Below are 21,481 nucleotides of genomic sequence, written 5' to 3' on the forward strand. Positions count from 1 at the left end.
CCCTTGGACTGCAAGAAGATCAAATCAATCTTGAAGAAAATCAACCCTGAATATTCATTGGAAGGACTGATGCTGAAGCTCCAATACTTTGGCCACCTGATGAGCTGACTGATAGGAAAAGGCCCTCATACTGGGAAAGAGGAGAAGGGGGCAGCAGAGGATGAGATGGTTGGATGGCATCCAACTGACTCAATGGACATGAATTTGAGTAAGCCCCAGGAGTTGGTTATGGACAGGAAAGCCTGGTGTGCTGCAGTCCATGTGTGTGCATGTGCGGTAAGTCACTTCAGTTCTGTCCAACTCTTTGCAGTCCATGCGGTTGCAAAGAGTAAGGTAGGACTGAGTGCCTGAACAATAGCAACAGATGTAAAAGACAGTAGGCTTTTATTACTTTAGAAAATGTGTTTAAGAGAGCTCCCTACATTCTTAAAAGTGTTATAAACAAATTGCATCAAAACGATTTTAAAATTTGGCTTAGAAACAATATAGGAAATAATGAAATATTAAAGTTTTAAAAATTTATAAACTCTATTACTGTGAGATAAAATAATTTGAAAAAATGTGTCCTTAAGCCATTTAGACAAGAAGAACCCTTTAATGTACTGATTTAGTTAAATTATCTTCCAATTTTGTCTTTAAGAAAATTCTTCCTGAATAATAAAACAATCATTCTTTATGGAATTTCATCAAGAATCAGTTTGACTAATTGTTAACATCAAAGCTGTTAATAAGTATAGATTACAAAAGATCAAGAAATCAGTTATTTCCATGGAGGAATACCTAATCTCAAATAATAATCATAATAAAAATAACAATCATGTATGCCTTCTCTGTTAGTTGAAAGATGAGAGAGGATAACAAATCAAATTGAAATAAAAACTGAAGTATTTTAATTCACTTAGAAACAAAACTTCCTTGATGATAAATCAGGATAATGTTGCATTGTAATTACTAGTGTAGTTCTGCAAGAAAGTATCATGGAATAGGATAGTCACTTTATATTCATTTAATTATTTTATATAGATAAGTGTGTGAATATCTGTATCTTCCTTTTCATAAAATAAATTAATAATAATCCAACACAGGAGGTTTAAAGTTAAAAATTCTAATAGCATTGAAATGTTCATTTAGATTTAAATGTTATAATCATCAGCATGTCATTACACACTTGTAACCTATTTGCAAGGCATTAACAGTAGTAAGTCATGTAACCAATCACTTACTGGGAAGAGCAAAAGCTTTAAAGTCCTTTCCCCTTCATAGATGTGACTTTGAATCTTAGAAGATTCCTTTTTCCTATGCGTGGTTCTTTTTTGTCTGAGAGGAGAAATATTGTTTTTTCGAATTAATTGAATCGAAAAGTTTTCTATTCAGAGTTTTTTATTCAGGCCTCTGCATGGTGTGCGTGGTGCACATGCTTGACAGCGTAACTGCAGCAATGCCAATCAAATATGACCTCTTCTCAGCCTACAGATCCCTAGAGTGGAGGACAGGATTGGGTTGGATCAGTTTGCATGGGTTTGGAAAGTTTGTCTTTCTACTAGTGTCTTTCTATTTAATATACATAAGTTTTCCTTAGTGTTAGAAATAAAATGACTGATCAAAACTGGCTGTAGTGAAAGAAAAAAAAACTGCATACTGTATTTTTCTTTAAGCACCTATCTTTCATTTTAATCTTTATTAAAGCCAAATACTCTTAAGAAACAGCATAACATGAACATATGGGTTCATATCATGCCAATTTTAGTATATCCCAAACCAAAAATTTTACTGATAACTTTTTCCATGATACTAGGCTAGTTTATATGTTACGTAGGTGATGTGTTAAATGATGTGATCCTGTATGTGTTCTGCTTAATTCTATGTTCTGAATTTTCTTTAGAGTTACCTTTTATTGAGTTACCATCCTTTCCAAGAGTTGTGACTACCCAAAATATATCAGAACACTAGAAGTATAACAAATATAATTTTATGATTCAGAAGATTCTTTGTTATATTCATGTGGCTCAGAGAGGTCATTGATCTGGTTTATGAATATCATTAACTGTAAATTAGAGTTATGAAATGATAATAGACCAGTTAACAAAGCTTCTCTTATTATAAGAGAGTTTATTGGTAATTACAGGGTGTAATCATTAGTATCTTATTGTCATTCAGTCAGTTCGTTGAGTAGCTATTCTGTGTAGGACTTGGTGCTAGAAGTTTTGTTAGTTACCAAAATTTATGGCATAATTTCTTCCAACAGTATAATTCATAAGAGTAGAAGAATTCTTGCCTTATCTTTGGGAATCCATTACATAATAATGTTTTTTTTTCTTCGAGAGAATTAATTAATCTATTGTCCCCATGTCTATACAAACCTAAATATATTGTATTAAGCAACTTAGAGAACACTGTGTAATAATATTTCTAAAATATATTATTTTTACACTCTTATTATGTATCTATTCAGAAAATTGTTATCTAATTTGCATTGAAAATTAAAGTATTGTATATGTATGAGTTGATATTTTTGCTCTTAGGTATATTTATTAGATTCATTAATTCTACTCTGCAACTAGTAATCAGTGAAAACACATTGTGTACTCAACAAAAGAAGATAAATCAAAGGATGCTAATTCTCATTCAGTTCATATTTTTATTCTTAGCTATTTAATAAAAAAGTAATTTTCTTTGTCTGAACATCCATATGAAGTTGACTACAACATGTTCATTTAATACAATGCATGTCTTCAGTCATCAATATGTAATATTAATTTTTGTGTGTGCTGTGAGATAAATCCCTAAGAACCTATCATAAAATATATATTTATACTTATATGTTTCCACAAATACATATTTCTCCAATATGAAATGGTAAATCATTATTTATCATAATGAATGATAAAACCTGCAAACTACTGGTAAATCACTGATTTTCTTATATAACTCAAACATAAATTCTTAAAAACAGTTTGGCAATGAAATTTGCAAAAATTCTCATTTTAACTCATGTAATTGTTACATGTGAGCTCAATTTGTTTTGATTTTAAAGTATTAACTTTCTTTTATTAATAAAAGTTTGAGCTGCCCAATAAAGATACAAAGGTAAATTTAAATTTGAGTTATATATGAAAATTTCTGAGATCAGTGATTTATCAGTAGTTTTCATGTTTTATTATTCATTATGAGAGCGGATCCAATTTGAGTATCAAATTTTTTATCAGTCTATGGAATATAATTGCTAGTCAAATAATTTTTCTTAACTCAAAATTACATCTTCAAGTTTGTTCTTCTTTAAAAAATGTATTGTGGTTAGATGTTGAGTTTACAGTAACATTAAAACATACAGCATTCATGATGATAAATTGTACCCAAGAACTAAATTGAAATAATCTACTTTATCAAGAAATTGCTGAAAAATGCATTTGTAAATATATGTGTGTATGTATCTATACATATATGATATATATACATATAAAATATATGAAATAAATTATATATATATATGTAGATAGATAGGATAGCTTGAATTCATTTATGAGGATGCACCAGGTTTTAGAGATGAATTTCTTACAGATTTCTCAGTTTCAATTATTTGTAACTCAGGTTTTAGTTCAGTTCAGTTCAGTTGCTCAGTCGTATCCGACTCTTAGCAACCGCATGAATCACAGCATGCCAGGCCTCCCTGTCCATCACCAACTCCTGGAGTTTACTCAAGCTCATGTCCATGGAGTCGGTGATGCCATCCAGCCATCTTGTCCTCTGTCGTCCCCTTCTCCTCCCACCTTTAATGTTTCCCAGCATCAGTGTCTTTTCTAATGAGTCAGTTCTTCAGATCAAGTGGACAAAGTACTGGAGTTTCAGCTTCAGCATCAGTTCTTCCAGTGAACATTCAGGACTGATTTCCTTTAGGATGGACTGTTTGGATCTCCTTCCAGTGCAAGGGACTCTCAAGTGTCTTCTCCAACACCACAGTTCAAAAGCATCAATTCTTCGGTGCTCAGCTTTCTTCACAGTCCAACTCTCACATCCATACATGACCACTGGAAAAACCATAGCCTTGACTAGATGGACCTTTGCTGACAAAGTAATGTCTCTGCTTTTTAGTACGCTGTCTAGGTTGGTCATAACTTTCCTTCCAAGGACTAAGTGTCTTTTAATTTCATGGCTGCAATCACCATCTGCAGTGATTTTGGAGCCCCCAAAAATAAAGTCTTTGGGTTATTTAACATTAGCTTAGAAAAAGCCGATTAGGCAAATAGCTGACAAACTAAATAAGCTCTTTTGATGTTTTAGAGTCATTGACTAAAGCCAAGGACAATACACATATATTGAAATATGCTTAGAATTAAAATGTAAAGCATTTATTACTCATGTACTTATTTATATATTTATTGTTTCATGTAATACCCATCTCTATTATTCCATAGAGATTGAATTTGTCAAAATTACAAAGTGCTAATTGTATTCATTTTCTCAGAAGGAAAGTATATCATACTGCCTTTATTGAGAATCTGTGGTATTTAACGTTCTAATTTTTTAATTTACATAAAATTTGCAGTAGGTTGTTATGCCACCATGTTAATTTTGAAGTAGTAATTTAAAACATAAATTTAGATGAGTTTGTTTTTAAATTGACTGCATATTCATTAATTCTCGGTTTTTCTCTTTCATGCAGAGGTACCTACCTGTTGACACTATAGAATCTGGCATTCATCCAGTGTATTTTTGCAGCACTCACTATATTGAAATGCTACTGAAAGCAGAGGTGCCACTTGTATTTTCAGCTTTTCACATGTCTGGTTTTGCACCATCACAGGTAATTCATGGAAAATAGTATTTCTTCAACTCCCAGATCTCAGTGTCTTTGCAAAGAAAATTATATTATCATCAAATACAGGACATACATTAAAATTAATCACATCATTTTGTAAATAGTTATATGTCGGCTGCTGCTGCTAAGTCACTTCAGTTGTGTCCAACTTCGTGCGACTCCATAGATGGCAGCCCACCAGGCTGCACCGTCCCTGGGATTCTCCAGGCAAGAACACTGGAGTGGGTTGCCATTTCCTTCGCCAAGTTATATGTCTATATGTGTTTAAATCTTTAAGCTGTCTTTTTCCCCTAGGCCTTGCAGGATACACATTTCCGTTATAGTAGATCTCTGGCATTCACAGATTATGAGTTCTGTTTCAGCTATTCAAGACATAGACATTCTGGAGATCTATGACATGTAGACTTTTTAATGGAGATGATAGTATCTTCTTCATAAGGCTTCTGCAAGGATTAAGTAGACTAACTGAGGGCAAGAATTCTTACCACCACTGGGTATCTGATGTGTGAGATATTGTATTTTATCTAACAGTAAGCTCTCTTTTGGAGTCTGGGAAGGTTCAATGATGTCTTGAGGGCCTGGAATTGAGCATGTGGTTATTTGCAGTACCCAAAGATGTCTCCCTCCTGTGCTTAGTCAGTCTTTCAGTGGTAGAGTGTGGATTGCTTCCTTAATATGTTATCAGGCTAAAATTTAAAACTTAAATCTTTCTTTTGTTTTTAGAATTGAATCTGTAGGTCAGAGTCCCAGAAGGTAGATACTTAATCAAAAGATATGAACACTTTTAAGGTTCTTGATACATACTAAGTTGCTTTGATTTTTTCTTCTAATAGAAATGAAGAGAGTGTCTGTTCTCCAGGACTGGGTACTTGGGCTTTTCAAAACTAATTGCTAAATTTTTAAAATTTGCAGGGTTTGAGGCTTTTTTGAACATTAATAAGGTTGATTATAATTCCACAGCTTTGTTAACTAGTTGTATCTTTTTATTCATTGCCCATCTGTCTTAGTGGACTTCCTATTGAGTTGTAAATATCCTTTAAAAGTAACCTCCACTATCCAAATCCCTTCAGTTCTTGAGAAATAATTTTTTACTTATTTTGTAATTTGACCTATCTACTTGTTTATTATTATATTTGTATTTACTATTCTGTTTTGCGTATTGAACTTTATTATTGCATCTTAATATGGGGTAAGAGTAAATAAACCTATTATTTACTTCCTAATGCTCTCCTAAAAAAGTCAATTTAGCTATTTCTACCTATTGGTTCCTCTTATGTGCACTTTAAGGAGATTTTTCTCAGGTCAAAGTGGGCATTTGAATTTGAAATTTAGATTTTTATGTTAAAATATAGATACTTTGAAAAAAATTACATTCATATCACATTATTCTTCACATTATGATATATGCTTTTATACTTACTTTGAAGAGACCTTATGTCATTTATTACATTTACTTGTATCAGGTTACTCTGCCTGTTGAATTTTAAATTTCCTGAAGTTTAATAAGAAGTTTAAATATAACAAAGGAATTGCATGTAGTGGAAAGGCCAGTTCTTTCTTAACCAATTCTGGCTCTTACTATATTTTTACCTAAAACTCTTCTGAGAATTTTGAATCACAAAATGTTTAATTCTGCTTGGAATTAGTTACAATAAGTTCAACAATCCTTTCTTTTTGTATATATATATATGTGTGTGTGTGTGTATATATATATATATATATATATATATATTTTTTTTTTTTTAATAATTCAGGCTATCAGGCAAGCATATGCTCCTTGGTTCTGTCTCGTCACAGCAAAGATTTGTAGTGACGGACATTAAAGCCCTCAACGTGTCACAGCTCTCAGGTCTCGAACAGACTGTGTTATAGCTCTTAGACAAATCAGTGTTACAGCTCAGTGTTACAGCTCTATTTTATTTAGATATTAGCAGGAAAATCCATCTTCAAGGTGTGAGGGCACGTTGACCCAAAGACGCGAAGGGAGGTGGGGTGGGGAGAGAGAGCCTGCTTTGGCGCCTCTTTTTATATGTTTTTTCCTCCCCTTGGGCCTGCCCTATGTAAATTGGGCTAGCCAGGAGTGTTGTTTGTTCTACCTGAGGTCCTCAGTCTGGTCCTCGGACCTTCTTTTGTTCTACTTTCGCGGGCTTTTCTCTTCCTTGTCTTTTAGCCACCGCCATTCTGGACTCCTGTTTCCTATTCTAACTGCCTAACAAAGCCAAGGAGAGTTCCCTTTGTCATTCTAGATTATGTGCTGTACTCAGTCAGTCAGTTGTATCTGACTCTTTGGACCCCGTGGACTGTAGCCCGCCAGGCTCCTCTGTCCATGGGATTTTCCAGAGGAGAATACTGGAGTGGGTTGCCACTCCCTTCTACAGGGGATCTTCCCAACCCAGGGACTGAACCCGGGTCTCCTGCATTGCAGACAGATTCTTTACCATCTGCACCAAACATTTAAGAATGGATGACCAAAAACTGTGGGGAAAACTTTCAGTACCCGAAGCCCCACAATATCAACTTGGTACCTCTTTATCATTTTGGCTTTTCTTTAACAATTTGATATGCTTTTATCAATTTGAAGCTGCATACATGTAGATTTACCTAATAAAAAACTATTGCATTATTTCTGAGTAGTAATGTTATTATATTTCTTAAGTTACCTAATGTAAAAATGCCTTTCTATGGCTCCTTATGTGAGCTAATCATTGTGCGTCTTAAGAAGTATGTATCATTGCTTTGTTATTATTCACCATTTTATTGCTAATTATGAAATATGAAAACAACATTTAAATAACTTGGTATGTGTAGTTAAGTAATTATTTAGAAACAAATTTTGTATTTCAAAGTTTACTCATTCTGATCTAATTAGGAGCCATGCTTTTTAAAATTGCATACTTATAGACGTTAAGGGATTGGTTGATTAATGAAAGAATTTGTGAGCAGATTGCTAAATAGAATATACAGATCTTTAGACTAAAAATAATAAGTAACTAGAATACAAAAAATTAAATGTAGTTAGAAATACATATTTGTTGATTAGCATTTGAGATCAGAAGGAAGATCAAAATGAAAATATACTTTTAAAATGAACAGAAAATCACATATTCTAATGAAAATGTTGAATTTTATTCTTTAATTTAAAAGAAAAAGCTTTATTTTATTTTAGTAATTTTCCTCTCCTAAGAAGTACCCCATATCTTTAATGACTTAACTTTTGTAATTCCTTGGAGTCATCATTTTGCATATCATTATTGTACTATATTGTGTCAGCAAGTGAGCTAACATGGATAATCCTCCAAATATACTCCAGAAAAATCTCTTGATTCTTCTCATTGCTGCTTTTCCCCCCTCCATGAAAGCAGGATTAAAGAAACCTATTGTTTCTTATTTTGTGACAGTGCCTTTTGAAAATGCAAAGTATACAAATGTAAAGCAAGATTTCAAGACTAGGATGCCCCTTGTATGTGCATGTCCCCAAGCTTTCCCTTTCTTTATGTTGTTGATGTTGCTATTTGAAATGATACCTTCTCCCTCTTTGTGCCCCATCTTTACTTGTCTATTTATCTTTGATATCTGTCCAAATGGAAACTTTTAGGATCACTTACAAGTAGATGATTCTGCTTTGAATTGTATGCAGTTTCTGTGTTACTCTTCTAGTAGAAATATATCTTTTGCTTTGTGAAATCATTATTTGTGTGTTTACCTCTTTCTTACTAGTTGAAGTTTGTTAAAGATATGTATGCCTGATATATCTTCAAGTCTTTTAAGTATCTCGACATAGTGTCTTGTCTATAAGTGCAATAAATATACTTACTTATTTATATCAGTGCTTTACAGTATAAAAGTGTGTTTTCAGATGTTATTCCATTTAAAATTTTAACTTCATTTGACAGATGGAGAAATTCAGGGAAATTCAGGATAAGTGAAGTGAGTGAATTGACTTACTGATATAACCCTGATAGCAAAGACTTCACTTGAAACCACATCTTACTTTACTAACATTCTTTCTATGATAAATAGATAAAATAATGCCAAAAGAGTTGTTAAAAATAGCATCTTTGTATCATAAAACTTAATCATTTAGGGCATACCTATTTTGACTTAATCAGGTATTCTTAAGTAATTGTTCTAATTAATGTTTTTACTAAAGAATTAAGTACATTTTTTGAAGATTGTTTTATATCTAGATACATTTACCTTAGGTACAATAATGATGTTTTATTTACCTTAGATACAATAAATTTACCTTTAGGTAAATTTACTGAAAATAATTTACCTTAGATACAATAATGATGTTTTTATCAGTGTTGCATCATATGTCCTTTGTCATGAAAGTGAAAGTCTCTCAGTTGTTTCCAGCTCTTTGCAACCCCATGGACTATACAGTCCATGGAATCCTCCAGGCCAGAATACTGGAGTGGGTAGCCTTTCCCTTCTCCAAGCAATCTTCCCAACCCAGGGATTGAACCCAGGTTTCCCACAGGGCAGATTCTTTACCAGCTGAGCCACAAGGGAAGCCCAAGAATACTGTAGTGGGTAGCCTATCCCTTCTTTACCGGATCTTTCCGACCCAGGAATCAAACCAGGGTCTCCTGCATTGCAGGTGGGTTCTTTACCAACTGAGCTATCAGAGAAGTCTGCGTCCTTTGGCATAAGCTTAAGTATAAGGAGCAAACTTTTCTAGGATCTTTCCGACCCAGGAATCAAACCAGGATCTCCTGCATTGCAGGTGGGTTCTTTACCAACTGAGCTATCGAGAAGTCTGCGTCCTTTGGCATAAGCTTAAGTATAAGGAGCAAACTTTTCTAGGAAGGCTATGGTACATTTCGATACATATTGTGTAAGGAATTTTCCTCCCTTTTTATCCTAAAGTGAATGTGTTAGTGGCCCAAAAAGTCATTTAAATGTTTCAAATATAATTAAGTGTAAGGAATATTGGTTTACCATAAAAACATAATTAGTTTACTTTCTTTGTCATCTATTCCATTAATTGCTAATAGCAATTTTATTAATAGTATATTTTTGAGGCTTATATGAGGGAATTTTGCACTTTCTAGCAGAAGCACACATGCATTTACCCTTTCATTCAGCCATCTCATTTATAGAAATCTATCCCAGAGATACACTGACAAAAATTTTGAAAATGCATGTGTACAAATATGTTTTATAGCATATAGGAGCATATAGTATAAAGATTGGGACTTCCCTGGTGGCTCAGTGGTAAAGAATCCGCCTGTCAATGAAGGAGACACCTGTTCAGTACCTGAATCGGGAGGATTCCATGGAGAAAGAAATGGCAATCCACTCCAGTGTTCTTGCCTGGGAAATCCCATGGACAAAGGAGCTTGACGGGCTACAGTCTATGGAGTTGCAAAAGAGTCAGACATGACTTAACAGCTGAACAACAACAGTAACTATCAAAAGACTAGGAATAATACACGTGTCTGTAAATAGGGACTTGTTGAGTTAGTTGTGGTTTATCTACAGGGTAATACTATGCAGTTATAAAACTGAATAAGAAATACCTCTGTATATTGCCATGGAGTGATACTCAGGATCTTTTGTTAAGAGAGAAAAAGGTGGAGACCAAAAACAAAAAAGTGTTTAGTATGTTACTATTTACATGGGAAAGGGTGGGAATATAAATACAAGTTCAAGTGTGCTTGTATTAAAAAATGAAAGGATGTATCATATTTTGTTAAGTGATTGCTTATAGGGATAAGTAAGGAATGAGCTGAAGAGTTAGGAAATATACCTTACTTTGGGGTCATTTAAATAGTTCATATCATACTATAAATACATATAATTAAATGACCCTGACAGTACCTGAAGGAGATAAGTCCTGGGTGTTCATTGGAAGGACTGATGCTGAAGCTGAAACTCCAGTACTTTGGCCACCTCACGCGAAGAGTTGACTCATTGGAAAAGACCCTGATGCTGGGAGGGACTGGGGGCAGAAGGAGAAGGGGACGACAGAGGATGAGATGGCTGGATGGCATCACCGACTCGATGGACATGAGTTTGAGTAAACTCCGGGAGTTTGTGATGGACAGGGAGGCCTGGTGTGCTGCGCTTCATGGGGTCGCAAAGAGTCGGACCTGACTGAGCTACTGAACTGACTGACTGACTGAACAGTACCTACTTGACAATATAACCTTGTAAGAAACACTTTAATTATTTAACCATTTTCAAAGTATAGTAAATTTTCAATGTGTTAATTTCAGATGTATGTCAAAGTGATTCAGTTATGCATACATATGTTATTTTCTGAATCTTTTCCATTATAGGTTATTACAAGGCATTGAATATAGTTTCGTGTCCTCTCTAGTAGGTCCTTGTTATTTATCTATTTTATATATAGTAGTGTTTATATGTTAATCCCACACTCCTAATTTATCTCCCACACACCCTTATTGTGTCCTCTGGTAACCAAGAAAGTCTGTTTTCTATGTCTGACTCTCTGTTATGTAAATAATTTCATTTATATCATTTTTTTAGATTCCACATATAAGTGATATCATGATAGTTGTCTTTCTCTGAATTCCCTTAGTATGATAATCTCTAGGTCCAACCATGTGCTGCAAATAGCATTATTTCATTCTTTTTTTAAGACTGATACCGTATTGTGTATATATATACCACATCATCTTTATCTATTCATCTCTAGATAGACACTTAGGATGCTTCCATGTCTTGGCTATTGTAAACAGTGCTGCAGTGATCATTGAGGTGCATGTGTCGTTTTGAATTAGAGCTTTCATCACATATATGCGCAAGAGTAGGATTGCTGGATCATATGGTAACTCTGTTTTTAGTTTTTACAGAACCTCTATACTGTTCTCCAGAGTATCTGCACCAATTTACATTCCCACCAACAGTATAGGAGGGTTTCTTTTTCTCCACACCCTGAAAGGCACTTAAATTTTTTTTAAGGCACTTTAAAACACAGGCATTTGACTGTACATGCTAAGTGATATGTTGTCTAAATGACAAAGAAAACAACAGAAATATTACTGTTTTAAGTATTCATGTTGCTTATGGTAGTGCTGGTATTATTATTCTGGATTCTTATTTTTGTCTTGTTCAGTAAATGAAACAAAAAATTGATACCATTGATAACTCAGATCTTCAGTTTGTTTTAATGCAAGCACAGATATAATAAATAGCAATTTATAATGTGTTTTATCTTAAAAGCTTTAAGAAGGGAAACCTGTAGAGGAAAATGGACTTCAGAGACATGTCAGTCAATCCAAATTTTGAAACTGTGATGGCTCTGGTTTATATAATGCTTTCTTCCTATTATGTGTATTTGGAATAATTCCATAATAAAAATGTTAAAGAAAAGAGTTCATCATGTCTGTTTGGAGACATATTATTTCTTTTGTCCTGTTAGAACCCTGGACTGTCAGCTAATGTATAGATCATTTCATCTTATAAAAATAGAGAAGCTATTTGCTTAAGGTTTAAAAGACATAACTCATAGTTTAGTATTCTTCCAGGGATATAGTGTTTTGAATTCTGTTACAATTGAATAGTTCTGGAATATTTTGCTCATGTAATAGCAGTAGCTGGTATAATTTCTGCCAAATGAAGAAGCTCATATATTTAAAAGGTGTATATCTCCTCTTTAAGTGCACGTTATGTGAGAACAGGGACTAAATGTCTTTTGTTCACTTAAGAATTATAATAATGCTTGTTGTATATTAGGTGCATAAGTGTTTGTTAAATGAATAATAAACATCTGTACCTTTGTTATAGAATAACATTTACATAGCACTTGATATATTTTCAAAATGCTTTCAATTATAATCTTTCGTTTTCCCTCTCAAATTTCCCACATGTTGAAAAGGCTGGGATTATTCTCCATTTGAGGCTTTCCAAATGGTGCAAGTAAAGAACCTGCCTACCAGTTCAGGAGATGTAAGAGCTGCTTGTTCAATCCCTGGGTCAGGAAGATCCCCTGGAGGAGGGCATGGCAACTCACTCCAGTATACTTGCCTGAAAAATCCCATGGACAGAGGAGCCTGACAGGTTACTGTCCATAGGGTTGCAAAGAGTCGGCTGCAACTGAAGTGACTCAGCACACATGCACATTCTCTGTTTAATGGGGGAAAAAAAAAAAAAAACATAGAAAATAGTGCTTGAATGTTGTGTAAATCCCAGAAAATTGCAGTTGCTTTAGAAACCATGTATAATAAGTAAGTAATTACAGATTTGGGGACAGCTTTCTTTTAACCATTATGGATAAAGCTTTATGAATAAGTATTTTGACTTCAGATGTCTTTGAATCATAAAATTGGTAGGTTTAAAGGTCAAAATGAGTCAGTGGTCAACAGTTTCACACCTTTCAACCTGTAGAATAGTCAGACCAACTAAAAAGAAGATGGGAACTGTTATCCCTTCATCATTATCGACTTGCTAGTCACCCATGAAGCTACAGCTGAATGGGAACTGATTTCTCTGGCTGCCCAGATCATTCGCATTAATTTTCATTCTTCAGTTGTTTCTCTTATTCATTCATCTAGAGTCTTTCATTTTCATTAACAAAGCATGGCCCTTGGTTGACTAGTATTTATAGCTGTAACAAAGTATGGACAGAACCCTGGCAGCAGTGCATTTGGGAATTAAAAGTTTTGCTTCTAATCAAAGAGCCACTGACTGCTTCAACCCATCTAGTCAAGTACAAGCAAGGGTTACTTCCTCCCCAGTGCATTAGAGCCACACTGTGTCGATACTTGGTTGGGCAGTGGAAGTTTGGTAATTAACTTTGCATTGCCAACCTGCCCTCCAGGTCGAGATTTAGGAGAAGAATCCTTTTGCTACGAAATGAAATTTAAAGTTAGGACCAAAATAAATTAAATATATCCTGTCCATTGACAAATATTGAATGTTCATGTATATATTCAAATTCAATATTGAGTTAACCCATGGCCCTATAAAAATATCTTGGTGCATAATAGAAGGGAACATATTTGTAAAGAAAATTCTGATCCTGAGAACAGAATTACAGTTAAAAAAAATACTTGGTTATATATAGTCAGCATTATCAATAATAAGAAATATGACCGGAAGATGAGAAAAAAAAAGATATGCCTGTAATAGCTGAAGTTAATATGTTAATGGTTGACTTGAGTAATGATGAATGGAAAACGAAAATGTAATATCTGATATGGGCTGATTTGTTGTTCAGTCGCTAAGTCATGTCTGACTCTTCACCACCCCATGGACTGCAGCATGCCAGGCTCCTCTGTCCTCCACTGTCTCCCACAGCCTGTCCAAATTCATGTCCATTGAGCCGGTGATGCTATCTAACCGCCTCACCCTCTGTTGCCCCCTTCTCCTTTTGCCTTCAGTCTTTCTCAGCATCAGGGTCTTTTCCAGTGAATCAGCTCTTTGCATCAGGTGGCCAAAGTATTGGAACTTCTGCTCAGCATCAGTCCTTCCAGTGAATATTCAGGATTGATTTCCTGACAGGTTAGATCTCCTTGTAGTCCAAGGGACTCACAAGTGTCTTCTCCAGCACCACAATTCAAAAGCATCAGTTCTGAGGCACTCGGCTTTCCTTATGGTCCAACTCTCACATTTGTACATGACTACTGAAAAAACCACAGTATCCTCCCTGCAAAAAAAAAAAAAAAATCATATGTTGAAATTCTAAGCCTCAGTACCTCAGAATGAGGCTATATTTGGATATAGAGTCTTTAAAGCGGTGTGTGTGTGCTAAGTTACTTCAGTCGTGTCCGACTCTTTGCGATCCCATGGCTGTAGCCTGCCAGGCACTTCTATCTGTGGGATTCTGCAGGCAAAAATACTGGAGTGGGTTGCCATGCCCTTCTCCAGGGGATCTTCCCAACCCAGGGATTGAACCCATGTCTCTTACGTCTCCTGCATTGGCAGGCGGATTCTTTACCACTGGTGCCACCTGGGAAACTTTAAAGGGGTTATTAAGTTACAATGAGATCATTGAACTTAATTATGAGGTCATTAAAATGGGCTTCCCTGATGGCTCAGTCAGTACTAAGAATCTGCCTGCAATGAGGGAGACCTGCTTCAGTCCCTGGGTCAGGAAGATCCCCTGGATGAGGGCATGGCAACCCACTCCAGTATCTTTGCCTGGAGAATCCCCATGGACAGAGAACAGTGGCAAGCTACAGTCCATGGGGTTACAGAGTCAGACACTACTGAGTGACTAAGCACAGCACAGAGGTCATTAGGGTGGGTCTGAATCCAATATTACCATTATCCTTACAGGAAGTTATATGGATACTAGACGGACAGAGGGAAGACCTCTGTGAAATGAAATGTGAAAATGTAGGGAGAAGATGGCCATTTACAAGCCAAGAAGTGAGGCCTCAGAAGAAACCAACCCTGCCAGTACTTTGATCCTGGACTTCTCCAGAGTTATTAGACGATCAATTTCTGTTAAGTCACCCAGTGTGTTACCATGTTATGACAACCTTATCAAACTAATACCCATGTTAAAGGCAGTTAAAAGCAGAATCATCATTCCCCCCAAATTGAGTCAGGGATATAAAATGAAATTTTAGAAACTATTGGAGAATGTATTTTTTAAAGGTCCAAACAATAGAACAAAAAAGGAAAATTTGTGTGTCTTCTTTATCTTTGTATGACAGATTGAGATATGACACTATATTTGTTCCCATTCCTTGCTCCTTACCCCTAAAAACCAAAACTGTAGTGAAGAGAGGTTAAAGAAAAGAAAATTCTCCTCAGTGGTAATTTTTAAATCATAAATGAAAATTAAAATATTTGAAAGTAATTGTCTCAGTTTCCCAGGACTGTCATATCAAAGTACCACAAACTCAGTAGCTTAAAACAATAGCAATTTATCATCTCACAGTTTGAGAGGATAAAAGTGTTGGCAGGGCTGTGTTCCCTTAGACAGCACTCAGAAAGGACTGTTTGATGCCTCTTTCCTCTCTTCTGGTCGCCATTGATATTTCTTAGCTTATAGATACATCACTCCAATCTTCTGTCTTCATGTGAGAGTCTCCATGTGTCTTTTCAGGGCCTTCCCGCTGTGTGTTCACATTTTCAGTTTCTTTGATATAAGTCATGTTGGAATAAGGCTCAGCCTAATGACCTCATTTTACTTGATTACCTCTGTAAAGACTCTGTTTTCAAATAATGTCACATTCATAGATCCTGGGAGTTAGGACTTTGACTTATTTTGAGGGGAGAGACACAATTCCACCGATAACATTAATGTACCAAAACATTAGCAATGTTAATCACTGTATCATTTTTAAAAATTTTGTTTTTTAGTTTGCATGTTTTGCTTTTATAATCTGAAAAATGTTTTTCAGAAAGTAAGAAATGATTTTTGTAAAAAGTCTCATTTTTGAATTCTATACATTAGCTCTCAGTTTCTATGTTATATAATTCTGGTTGATTTAAATTGTTTTATTATTCAGCAAGAGTCCATTTGCATTAATGTAACATTTAGCAATCTGTCATCTGCATAATTATACATCTGTGATTCTAGGTAGGATAGAAGATGCTCCCATCTCTGAATTAAAATAGTCTCAGCATTTGTTATCTGAGGAGAGCAGACTGGTGTTATAGGTAAGAGAAGGACAATATGAATCAAGAAGGCATTTACAAATAGCATAGGAACAGTATGAACACCATCAGTTAACCCCTAAGTCCTGAGTCCCAAGGCCATTAGAGTTTTCTCACACATTAGGCAAGTAGGTGAGGCATCCTTATATCCTTATTAGGCTTCTTGTAGTCAGACTGTCTATTTTGATTGAATGGTTTTATGTGAGTTACTGAGTACTGCTTTTTAAAAGTCAAATATGGCTATATCAGTTTTCTGATAAACTAACTTTTTCTTTTTTTTCCTAGATTTGCCTGCAATGGATAACTCAGTGTTTTTGGAATTATTTAGATTGGGTAGAAATCTGCCATTACATTGCTACCTGTGTTTTCCTTGGTCCAGATTATCAAGTGTATATCTGTATAGCTATATTCAAACATCTTCAGCAAGACATTCTACAACACACTCAGACTCAAGATCTGCAGGTTTTCCTAAAAGTGAGTGACTTTATTTCTAGAGGAAAACTGTTGGTTGAAAGTTACCAACTTTGATGGGGTGCCTAGTGCCAGATATTTTTCTATATGCTCATTCAATCCTAAAAACAACATTGAGAGGTAGGTATTATTATCTTTACTTTAGATATGAGGAAACAGGTGTTAAGTACATTGCCCAAGATTTTACTGCTGGTGAATGCTGCTAAACTGTGATGGGGCTGGGATATGAAGTTAAGCTGTCTGGCTACAAAATTTTGCTTTTAACCAGTATGCTGTGCCTAAAGGCCTTTTTTTTTTATACTCCTGTATCTTGTTTAGCTAATAAAAGTCAAATTACTATGTATTAATACACAGCTTTGAAACTTTAAAAAAAATGTAATTTCTTATACCTTCATACTCTATTTTTCTAAACTTTGAAATATTTTTTGAAAGGTTTCCATGAAAGAATCTATCATAACACTATTTTTAAAGTCATTATTATATAGAGTACAGAAGTTAATATTTTAAAGCAAGATCTAATAGCTTTCTTTCTCACAATAATGTGACTTTTGAAACTCTGGACTTTAGAGAATATAAGATATATAAATACCTCCCTATGTGTGATTCTTGCTGTAAATTCAACTTTGTTTTAAGTTGAAATATTTCCTTGAATTTAAAGTATATTTCCCTCCCCCTGATACCCTCAGATACATACGCATGCATGTACACACTTACCCCAGAACCAACATTTGTCATATGTAGCTTTTTTCTGGGTGGACAAATAATTTCCATGTGAATTAATTTTATTTTTATTATTTATTGTTAGATATTTTTCAGTTATTTTTCTTATTTTTGCTCTTTTCCGTCAGACCTCAACATGAATCAGCCATAGGAATATATGTATCCCCTCCCTTTTGAGCCTCCCTCCCATCTCCTTCCCCATCCCACCCCTCCAGACTGACACAGAGCCGGTTTCAGTTTCCTGAGACATACAGCAGATTCCCACTGGCTATCTATTTTACTTATCGTAGTGCAAATTTCCTTGTTACTCTTTCCATACATCCCACCCTCTCCTCCCCTCTCCCCATGTCCATAAGTCTATTCTCTTTGTCTCTTTCTCCATTGTTGCCCTGTAAATAAATTTTTCAGTACCATTTTTCTAGATTCCATATATATGCGTTAGAATATGGTATTTATCATTCTCCTTCTGATTCACTTGTCATTTGATGATGTCTTTTGTAAGTAAATGTCATTGATCATTTAAGATTGATAAACTGTCAATCATTCTTATTTCATAAATACTAAATCCAAAAGGTCTCAAGCTTCCTACATTTATCGTAGAATTATGATTTTAGAAACATTCTTAAGGAAATAAAGTATAACACAATGGTCATACAAGCAGACGGAAAAGTTCGGTAGAAACTTCGGTAGAAGTTTCGGTAGAAGTTCGGTAGAAGAAAGAAGTTCGGTAGAAAAAAATTATCTGTAAAAGATAATTTGGAGAACAGGGATGGTTACGTAAATGAGAATTATATTGAGGACAAAATGTGGGTTCCTTTTCACTAAGGGGCATTTTCATTAGTTGCAGTCGTCAGTTAAAGGGATTTCAGGGCCTAAAATTTCCCGAAATACTTAGATTTGAATGCCTCCTAACCTATAATTATCTAATCTCATATCCTACTTTAGTTTCTTTTATAGTGTTTGTCACTGACTGAAATTATTTTAAATATAATTTTGTCAGTCTTCCCCAGTATAATGTATAAGCTCCACAAGGATTGTGATTTTGTCTATCTCAGTTACTAGTGTATTTTTCAGTGCTTTGAACAGCACCTGGTACATAGCAGGTGCTCAATAAATGCTTGTTAGAGTAAACAAAGCATGTTAATAAATACAAAGGGAGAGATTAATGGCCTTAATTTTATTCACATTGAATAACAAAAATTACTAAACACCTTCCTTTCCACCAGAGGGTTGTCCATATATTGCATCATCTTTAAACCTGATAGATGCTGGTGATTATTGCAGTCTCGTCTCTTCCTGATTACTGCCAGGAAAAATAATAGAGTTTACAAGTGGTGACCTCTTTAAATATTTCCCAAACTCTGTTATGCTCTAGGCATAATGCTTTCAATTTAAAACTAAAGAATTTTAAAATGAGGGTTTTTTAAAGATAAAAGATTATCTTTGCTAAGTCCTACTTAAATTACTAAAATTTTAATTGAATTGGTTTAAATCCAAAGTAAGAGCATGTTGGCAAAGAATTAATTTAAGCAGTTGTCCTGGAGCTAACCTTACTTCTTACTCCTACTGTTTGCATTCATCTGAGGTATTAGGAAAAATGCCTTTCTAATACCATGACTTCATGTTATTTTTTGTTTTATTTCCAGCAGGTAGATCTTGGGGTCGTTGAGCTCTTTTGATGAGCAGTTATTTTTCTTGTGAGATAAATTCCAGTGTACTCTATTGCATTTACATACCCCTTTAACTACTCCATTAAGCCCAGTTAAAATGTCTTCTTTGAAAAGTATGTAAACATATGTACAGTATTTTTCAGTTATTCACATATTAATCAATAATGAAATTTGTATTAAGGAAGTGATTTTATTCTTCCTTTCCTCAGAAAATCCACCAAGTCAGAAAGACTTTAAAAGTCCTCATTAAACTGTTGTTATGGGGATTAAACGTTTGAAATTATGTTTTATACTTTCTGATCCAAAAGCTCAGACTTGTACAAAGGGGAAAAAAAAAAATCAATAATTTTCAATATAACTACATACCACAGCCATAATGATATTCTTACATAGATTACATGTTATGCCCTGACTACATATTTAGTAATGACTGTTTCTGAGAGGAAAGAGGACGTAGAGTAGTTCAGGGGACTTTTACTGTTTATTGTATGTATTTATGAGGGCTCTTTTTTTTTTTAATTTTTGAAGAATGAGCCCCTACTTTTGTAACAAAGCTATTTTTAAAAGCAAAAATAAACAAATGGGACCTAATGAAACTTAAAAGCTTTTGCACAACAAAGGAAACTATAAACAAGGTGAAAAGACAGCCTTCAGAATGGGAGAAAATAATAGCAAATAAAGAAACAGACAAAGGATTAATCTCAAAAATATACAAGCAACTCCTGAAACTCAATTCCAGAAAAATAAATGACCCAGTCAGAAAATGGGCCAAAGATCTAAACAGACATTTCTCCAAAGAAGACATACAGATGGCTAACAAACACATGAAAAGATGCTCAACATCACTCATTATCAGAGAAATGCAAATCAAAACCTCAGTGAGGTACCATTACACCCCAGTCAGAATGGCTGCTATCCAAAAGTCTGCAAGCAATAAATGCTGGAGAGGGTGTGGAGAGAAGGGAACCTTCTTACACTGTTGGTGGGAATGCAAACTAGTACAGCCACTATGGAGAGCAGTGTGGAGATTCCTTAAAAAACTGGAAATAGAACTGCCACATGACCCAGCAATCCCACTTCTGGGCATACACACTGAGGAAACCAGATCTGAAAGAGACACGTGCACCCCAATGTTCATCGCAGCACTGTTTATAATAGCCAGGACATGGAAGCAACCTAGATGCCCATCAGCAGATGAATGGATAAGGAAGCTGTGGTACATATACACCATGGAATACTACTCAGCCATTAAAAATAATTCATTTGAATCAGTTTTAATGAGATGGATGAACCTGGAGCCCATTATACAGAGTGAAGTAAGCCAGAAAGATAAAGAACATTACAGCATACTAACACATATATATGGAATTTAAAAAGATAGTAACAATAATGCTATATGCAAAACAGAAAAAGAGACAAAGATGTACAGAACAGACTTTTAGACTCTGTGGGAGAAGGCGAGGGTGGGATGTTCTGAGAGAACAGCATTGAAACAAGTATACTGTCAAGGGTGAAACAGATCACCAGCCCAGGTTGGATGCATGAGACAAGTGCTTGGGGCTGGTGCACTGGGAAGACCCAGAGGGATGGGATGGAGTGGGAGGCGGGAGGGGGTATTGGGATGGGGAACACATGTAAATCCATGGCTGATTAATGTCAATGTATGGCAAAAACCACTACAGTATTGTAAAGTGATTAGCCTCCAACTAATAAAAATAAATGGAAAGAAAATTTTTTTAAATAGAACACAATGGGAAAGCACAGAATTTTCAGTCCTGTTACGGTTCTTTTAAGAATAAATTAGTGTGAAGATGAAAAATAAAAAAATAAAAAGGATATTAATCATTATATAAAATAGAACAAACATCAACTGTGCTAAATGAGTTCAAATAATTAGACACAATTGAAATAGTTTCCAAAATATTGAAAAACCACAAACATGTTTTCAATTACAGTATTATCAGTTATCCTGAGAAACTTGAGAAAATGAGATAATTGCAGAAGATTGAAAATACGAAATTCTTTTCCCTGTTTAATTTCATGTATTGACAGAAAAGGATATGATAGAAGCATTGCTTTAGGAATAAAAATCTCTCTGAAGCATATAGTATAGAGAAAATACCAACTCATTCTGTATTCGCTTTGGTTTGGGCTCAAGATTTGAAATTAAGTAATAGAGTCTAGACTCAGTGTTTGTATTTATGGTAACCCCCTGAATAAT

The 21,481-nt window shown here is 34.8% G+C and overlaps 1 protein-coding gene across 7 annotated transcripts in view; it reads left to right on the top strand.

Annotated features, from left to right (window-relative positions):
* The window catches only part of TBC1D32 (TBC1 domain family member 32), a 179,508-nt gene that overhangs the window by 151,308 nt on the left and 6,719 nt on the right, over window positions 1–21,481 (top strand). For 6 of the 7 annotated variants that reach the window (XM_061131943.1, XM_061131944.1, XM_061131945.1 and 3 more), the window contains 2 exons: window positions 4,661–4,801; window positions 16,685–16,873. In XM_061131943.1, coding sequence (XP_060987926.1) covers window positions 4,661–4,801; window positions 16,685–16,873 — 330 coding nt within the window. Of the gene's footprint in view, window positions 1–4,660; window positions 4,802–16,684; window positions 16,874–21,481 lie in introns of those variants that run through there. The other variant, XM_061131950.1, reaches the window with a different exon arrangement.

The sequence above is a fragment of the Dama dama genome, chromosome 28 (assembly GCF_033118175.1).
Source record: "Dama dama isolate Ldn47 chromosome 28, ASM3311817v1, whole genome shotgun sequence".
Classification (NCBI taxonomy): Eukaryota; Metazoa; Chordata; class Mammalia; order Artiodactyla; family Cervidae; genus Dama; species Dama dama.